The 8,655-nt window shown below is 31.1% G+C and overlaps 1 protein-coding gene across 1 annotated transcript; it reads left to right on the top strand.

Moving 5' to 3' along the window:
- The first annotated feature begins 4,324 nt into the window (after window positions 1-4,324).
- On the top strand, window positions 4,325-5,706 carry LOC141723700 (uncharacterized). The gene has a single exon (XM_074525563.1). It carries the CDS (start codon window positions 4,602-4,604, stop codon window positions 5,451-5,453), a length of 852 nt encoding a protein of 283 aa, XP_074381664.1. The 5' UTR covers window positions 4,325-4,601; the 3' UTR covers window positions 5,454-5,706.
- Window positions 5,707-8,655: the final 2,949 nt, after the last annotated feature.

Genomic DNA, 8,655 nt, shown 5'->3' with positions numbered 1-8,655 from the left:
ACATTCAGTAAATTTAGAAAGTTTTTCAGTATTTACAAATCAACTATGTCATGCGTTCTAAGGCGGATCGGATTCTAATAAGGTCAATAGGGGTCGACCCCTTAAATAATTTCTATTGATTTTTATGTATATTCGGGTATACATTTAAAATGACCTTCTTGTCCTTCATTTTTATAGTAATAAATTTCAAAATGGGGACATAAATATAAAAATTAGGGATAACTAATAAGTGATGCACTTTTTCAGAGTTTTTCCGAAAAAATAGTCTTATTTTAATTCGACATTAACCAAAAACCTCAAACTATTATTATTCTACGTGATGTTGCGGAAGGTGAAGAATTAAAAAATAAATAAATAAGTGAGTTTAACATATTCGAGTTGATAAATTACCAATCAACAATTAATCTTTGAATTTGAAAAAAAAATCGACCCACTTATTTTGGAGCTGATCTCCCACTGCCTGCATTAATACGAATGTCTAGGGGTGTATATAACCCGACCAACTCAATGCGAACCGATACTATTTTAGCCGATTCAAATTGACATTTTCAATCCGAAATATATTTAGATTGAAAAAATATCAACCCAATTAAATTGAATTAAATATGAGTTTCGATATTTTTTAACCAATCCAACCTAACCCGAGTAGGAAATATACATACATAATTAAATATGTTTAAGTTATCCTGCAATTGTTGGCATTTGTAATTCATTATCCCTCTCATCTATATACTATACTGTAATAATCGAAATGAGCTATAATTTGGTTTAACGATTATCCCCTAATTTTGATTATTAAATAAATAAACAAATAGTGTTATATATCTGTTAACCTACTAGACATAATTTATTTATCCTACTAAACTATAACTGTAACAAATACGAGTACATGTTATCTTATTATTTTTATTATAAATTTATAGTAATTATTATATATTTATATATATATCTTAAAATTATAATATCATGAGATAAATAAAAATTTTAAATATTAACGGGAGCCCGTGTATCGCACGAGATTTAAGCTAGTTTAGGTTAAACCAGGAACACATATAGAGTCTGACAGAAGGTAATACGAATGTAAAGTACTTTTATCCTAAAATTGAGATGAACGTTTTGAAGGTGAATTATGTAAAATTTATATTTATCATCACTTATGTTCGTTCCTTTTAAAAATTTGAGATCATGATTAGTAATGAAAGTGAAACTATTTTATTTATTTTTTACTTACTTTCCAATCTTTTTAAAACTCGAAAGTAATGAGGAAGTATTATAAATTGGTTTGGGTTATGATTTTTTTTACGGGTTGGGGTGCGATTTTGAAAACGAATTTCTGTAACCCACTCAGGGGGCGTTTGGTTAGAGGTAATCAAGAAAGGAAAAATGAATTAACTACTTTAATTCCATTTGTTACTGTTTGGTTAGTAAAAAGAATCAATCCTTTTGATCATTTTTATTATTGGGTTTACCCAATACCCTTCTATCCTGATTCCCCGCTACCCACTAGGTTTTACAATTCTCTTTCCCCGGCCCATTACCCCATCTTCCCTCTTATTATTATCAGTTACGCTCTTATGCATATGTTTAGCGGTAAAAAATTCTGAAACATCGATCCAAGAACATTCAGAGTATCTTCTTTCAAAAACTCCCAAGGTAATTCTTCTTTTACTTTACTCTTTTTCACCTTCATCTTGTCACTTTTACAAGTCTGCCGTTGTACTTTTTTATTTTTTATAATTTTACTTTTTTCTCTTTTTAACATTAAATTAGATAAAGTTAATTGGAGTAATTTTTTTGTATAATTTAGATGTAAACTCAGTTTTTTATCTTTCATATCATATATGTATATATATGTATAATTTTTCATTGTTTTATATAGAAATGACTCGAATCAGTACTCCCATGAGAACTAGAAGAATTGGGATTATATACATTTTATAATTACAATGGTTAATTGTGTTGTCTTTTTATATCTGATGTGGTACTCGGTAAGAAATACGTTAAACAATTCTCGTTGTATACAACTTGACAAAAGGACTAGAAGAAAAAGGAGATTGCATAACTTGAATCGAATGATAAAGGAAAGTGACATTATGTGTAGAAATTTTCTCCGGGTAAATCGTAAAATATTTGTTGTACTCCTTGAGATGGTTAGGGACATAGGTGGGTTGAACGAGACAAGAAATATGTGTTTAGAGGAGATTGTTGCAGGTTTTCTGTATACACTAGCTCATCACAAAAAAAATAGAACAATTAGTGGTCACTTTTATAGAAGTGCTCATTAATATGACGATATTGAAATTTTTGGGATTGAATTAGAGGGTTTTGATAAGATAATGGATAATATACCTCTATGAATAAAATTGTTGGTCAAATAATGCAACAATCTTGACCTTTAGTATACTTGTAGTGAAAATACTACTAAAAACATATTTAAACAACTTTAATGCAATAGTTTGTAAAAAGTATAATTTTTTAGTACTAATATTAGTAATATATTATATTATTACTTATAAAATATAAAATATTATTTATATATTAACACCGGTTTCGGATCGGGTTCGGGTCGGAACGAAACGGGTTTCGGGTTTTCGGGTCGGGTTCGAAACGGTATGCCTTAAAACCAAACCCGACCCGAAAATGGTCCGGGTTTAAAAATCAAACTCAAACCCGAATCTAAACCCGAAATATTCGGGTTCGGTAAAACCCGATCGGATCGGTACGGATCGGGTATCCATCGGTTCGGTACAAATTGCCATCCTTAATCTACAATTAGTTTTGTGTACATGGTGTTAATTTTTGTTACAAGAATGTGAATAGTTTTGTGGTAATAAATAATTAAATAGGCGTATCTATAGTTTCACTCATACATCAATATTTAAATTTTACGTTCTTAGGACAATTTGAATTTGGAGGGTACGGGTGTCATCAGAACGTCCATGAAATGGTATAAGTGATTTTTGATTTTGATATTGTGTTATGTTATAGTTTATTCCCAAGTAGATGGACTAAACAAGCACAAAGATAATGGGATAACTGCTCATTCCGTTTCTGGATATCACCCAAACAAGGAAATCAATTCCGCATCATTATTTTTCTTTCCCCTGTTTCCCTTTCCCTTTTCTGGGTGTGAACCAAACGCCCCCTCAACGGGAACCGTGTATACCTGTAGATGGCCATGTTCGCGGACATAATTCTTTTTCCCTTTTTTTTTTACAAAAATCATATAATATATTTTATTGAATATGCAAGTAGTTCTTTTAACTCCTCTAGCTCTCCTGTAACCGAATTGCTGACAATCTAGATGGAGTACATTTAAATGAACTTTGCGTTCTTTAAATGAATCCGATATTTTTCACGTGCTTTGCTTATTAAAAAGACAGAGCAAAAGCTTCGTCCATCTCTTATCCTAGGGTTATGGAACGACTAATTTCGTATACGGATTTATTTATATTTGTATTTGGATTTGAATTTAAAATTTTATTTTTAATTTGAAAAATTCAAGTATAATTTCTGAATTCGGATTTGGGCGGAATCCGATTTTCAATTTAAATTATTATTCTTATATTAAATTTTTTTAAAATTATAAAATAAATAGTAAAAATTAAAAAATATAAAATTAATAGAATGAATATTAGATTATATATAATTGTATATTTAATATTTTAACATCATATATATTTAATTTTAGATTTGAATATAATTAACGGATCAAATATGCAAATATGTTTATATTTGTATTCTACCGAAATTATCTGATTCAAATACAAATAATGTCCACTTTATTTTAATACATATAATATTAATTTTACTTTGGATAGAAATACGGATATTGAATTTATTAGATTTTTTTGATAACCCTAATATTATCTCAATTTTTCGAATTGAGTAGTGTTTTAAATATATATTTTTTTTCCAAACTTCGTGCAACATACGATGATGTTCGACTTCATTTCACATAATCAAAAGATCATTTCAAGTAACATCAAATTTTAAAAAAATTATATGAAATTCTAATTGAATATCGTAAAATTACTAAAGATAATTTAAAACCTTAACCGAAGATCACAAAATTTTCAAAAAATACAACTAAAATCTTGCTTGAATATTATTAGATTTTAATATATTAAACCTTTCAAATTAAATACACTTAATTTTTTAAAATCCAAAACTATCCTTCAATCCATAAATAAAAAATTCTACTATAAGAATGAAAAAAGAACTGAATTAAATTAAATATTAGTATATATATTTTGTATGGATCGTAGATTTTGTGCATTTTATCAGCTACACAACAAGTACATGTACCAGACAAATTTTAAGTATTATCAAGTACTGACAGATATCCCCACACTTTTGTTCACCTTAACTAACCTCCCTCTTCCACCTACTATCTCTCTCCCATATCTCTCTCTCTCTCATTTCTACACTCTTGTATGAAAAAACGCTTTTCCACTTTATACTCCTAAAACCTTAGACCAAAATTCCATCTCTCACTTCCTCCATTACCAATTTACCATACTCCATACACACCTATACACACAACAAACAACACATACACATCAAAATTTGTATTGAATTGTGTAATTGAGCTGAGAAGCATGCAATCCAACACAACAATCTCGCAATCACCGAGCTTCGACACATACTCTTCTTCTAACAGGCTCTCTTTAATCGCAGCTAGAGTCGTTAATGAGTTTCAATCTCACGATCTCGATGATTATTTGTTTAATCACCAATCATATCCTAATTCTCACCATATCTCTTCCCAAAAACACGGAGAATTGAACAAAATTAACAAAATTGAAGATCACGAAGATGAGGATGATGAAGAATTTGAGTTTCCTTCTATAAGCAAACAATCCGACACGTCATCAAATTGTGACGGTCTGATCGGACCTGCTTATCCACTCTTCGACACAAAATTGCTATCCAACGAGGATTATACCGCTGAAAATGATCGGAATTTGAATAACTCGGCGACTTTATCGACGTCTCCGGTGAGACTACCGTTGAGGAAGTTGTTTAGCGAGGAGCGTGACCGTGACTCGCCGTCGTGCTCATCGTCGGAGGCTGACGAGCTCGACAGAGTTCCGGCGGAAATGTACTGCGTGTGGAAGCCAAAGACGGCGGAGAATTGTAAAAAGAGCAACTCAACAGGCTCGTCTAAGCGATGGAAGTTTCGAGATTTTTTAAGAAGTAACAGTGAAGGCAAGGATAGTTTCGTCTTTTTAACAAATCCGATTAAAAGAAACAAAATTAAGAAAGGAGAGAAAGATGTGAAAGTTTCCGGCAAGGTGAATGATATTTCCGGCGAGGTCCCGGCGACGTTGGAGTATCGGTTACGGAACGAGAGAAATGATCAACGGCGGATGGTTGGTTCGTACAAGAAGGATATTGTTGGGATGCTTGCTGATGTGAACGGGGTGAGCAGAAATTTACGTCCTTTTTGAAATTAATTATTTTAAATTAAATGATTTATTAGTAGTGTGTGATTTACTTGGTCACTTGCATAGTTTAGCAGGGTTTTTTTAGATATTGTAAAGTAAAAGTGAGAGTTTAATTTGTTAAAATTTTGAGGTGTTGAGTGGATTAACAATGCTTGATGTAGATAAAATGTAAGCATGACATTACTTGGATCATCATGATTTTTTTTTGTTGGAAATGGTTGCTTTTGGGAAGCTATTTAAAATAAAATATTCTCTCCGTCTCTCTCAAATGTTTATATTTGGGTTGAGTACGGAGTTTAAGAAAAATGATAAAGTAGTAAAGGAAAGTTAAAAAAGTAAGTAAAGTAGTAAGACCGATTAATATTATATATATAATATGGGTGTAGATTATAGTGGAGAGAAGTAGTGGATATAGTTATTTTAAAAAGTATAAATTTTTTATTATTTTTGGAAATTTTTGAAATATAAACAATTGGAAGAGACATCCAAAAAAAGGAAATGTAAACAAATGAGAGGGACGTAGAGAATTTCTTAAGATCGTGTAATTATCATTCGTAACTTCGTTCCTTTGGTATCAATTAGTTAATGTGTTTTTTATTTCTCTCTCATTCATTTCTATACATTTTATTTTTTTGGATCTCCCAAAAATAGTAAAAATTTAATAATATAAAATTCAACTCCAACCACTGCTTTCTCCCCTACATACACTCACTTTATTTATTAAATATTGAATGTTTTCTTTCTCTCTTATCCCACTAACTTATCAAAACTAATATTTTTTTAATAAATTTCTTGTCATTTGTGCCCAAACCATTTATATACGGAGAGAGTATTTGGTTGTTTTTATAAATGGTCTGGGATGGAGGGAGTGTTGTTTTTTGTGCTAGAAATGTTTTTGAATTTGTATTTTTTTTCACAGTGATTGTATATTTGTCTTCGCTAATCATTAATCAAAATTGTACGTAAGATTTATATAAAAAGCAATAATTTTGAAAGCATTTCTTCAGAAAGTCTTCGTTCTCCCCTTTTGCTTGTTTCATGCATTTCGGCTGTGCTGCTGCGGTGCTGCCTGCTATACACATTACATATTTTTGTATTATATTAAAACTTTTTACATGTCATGCTTGTTTAAACGTACGCTGTTACCAGCACTATCAGCTGAGATGTATACAAATAATTTAACTTGAATGCCCATAAAAACAAAATTAAATTTACAATTAGAAAAAACCAAAATACTCCTCGAAATCTATTTGTGTATTTAAGTAGGTAGCAAGATAGTGGAGGATAAAGTGGAGACCGACAGAGATTGTTAGTTGATCGGGCCAACTGTTTTATTATTTATAAAAATCAATTGGTGGCACTCGTGCGGTGCTCTTATTATTTATAATTATAATAATCAGCTGATTGTTTAAATGTTGATCAACCTTTTTTTAATTATCAATGTATACTTGATATAATCCATAAACTTGGAACTAAACTGTCTCCGAAGTCGTATCTAATTTTTCAAACGGTGTATTTTTTTTTCAAACGGTGTATTAAAATGTGAAAGCAACTCAGAATTCAATTCGCAGTTGCGGTCAATCATATACAAGGTTTTAAAATCAGAGGGACAACTCAATTCTCGCCATTCGCCAACATCTATGGTTGGAGGAGGTGTCTAACCATTCACCTCTTTACGCTGACAAAGTAGAGGGGAGTAACAATTAAAGAGAATTATCAAAGGGATTTTCTATGATGTGCCTAAGTGTACATAATAGTCACTTACTCCCATGAAAATGGGCTCTTTTTATTGGTGGTTGAATAATAAATATTAATGGCCATCTGCATTCACATCAATTCCATCAATAAAAAGAGCCCATTTTCATGGGAGTTAGTAACCTTGGACACACATTAGAAAGACCGATTATCAAAATGTCCCATTTTTTAGCTGAGCAAGTGGTCTTTCCATCCCCTAGATACGTTTGACATTTTTTTTATAAAAAAAGAGTCTAATATACATATACAATTTCATTTGCATACACAACACGGATTGACGCATGGGGTTGGTATATGAAACTGGACATTATCCTGATGCGGCATATAAATGACATGACATATTTGTGAAATATTTTGGATTTATTTTTCAAAATAGGGTAGACGGAGCTCCGCATTTTGATTTTGATCCAATTATAGTCATAGGAAACAAAGACCTTAGGTGCACACAATAAAAATTTAGGATTTCAATTTACCGATTCCAGTATCACCATTATTAAAAAAAATACAAGCTTTCGAGGAGATGCACAAATATTCATTTTCCGTCCTAGCAAGGAAATATTTTGTTTGAAATGAATAAACATGATAAGACTTTTTTTTGTTTATAAGAAGTGCAATAGTTAACGAGAGCAACCTGAAAAATGACCCAACAAATTATACCCTAAACATCCTCAATCTATTTTTCTTTGTAAGAGGGTGTCATTTTAGAAGGAACACCAGTAGTATAAGCCAATACCGAGTGAAAACTCTGTTGGGTATAATTCTAACTACACAGCAACAATGGGCAGTTATATATATAATAACAAGAACATGACAAATAACCAACTAACGAAATAAAACATGAAGGCAATAACAAACTATAAAGACTGTAATTGACAAAGAAAGTAAAGAAAACTTATCTCTTCTCGCTTTCCAAATTCTGATAAGAAGAAGAACACAACAGCTGAGTCGCCAAATCCTTCAAGAGGACTTGACTGTTCTTGAAGAGATTATTGCCCCCCACTTAAGCTCCCCCCACTTAAGCTGTGATGGAATGCAGCAATATCGCTTCCAGGATAAAACAGCAACAGATCAATCTGGTCACAGAACCAACAATGATCAACGACGACTCGCACCTCAGTTTGCCCAAAAAACCTATGCAACTCATATATGTTTGCGAGGTAGACACCGAGACTTGTGTCCTTTTAATCTCAAGTATACCTCTCAATATATAGGCATCTCAAGTTGCTCTTCTTCTATTTTACTCGATGTGGTACACCAAGTAATAAAACAGAAAAAGTAAACAAAATGGTTTTTCCTTATTATTTATATTATATCGTGATTAATTAATATTAATATTACAAAATATATTCAGAGTATGATTAAAATAATCCTTACTCAATATATTTTATATTAATAATTAAATAATCAATATAAATAATTAAACTTGTAATAGAAAAGAAAAATATAAGAG

This window comes from Apium graveolens, chromosome 5, assembly GCF_009905375.1.
Source record: "Apium graveolens cultivar Ventura chromosome 5, ASM990537v1, whole genome shotgun sequence".
NCBI lineage: Eukaryota > Viridiplantae > Streptophyta > Magnoliopsida > Apiales > Apiaceae > Apium > Apium graveolens.
Note: the sequence above shows the minus strand (reverse complement) of the source record. Positions and strands in the feature narration are given on the sequence as shown.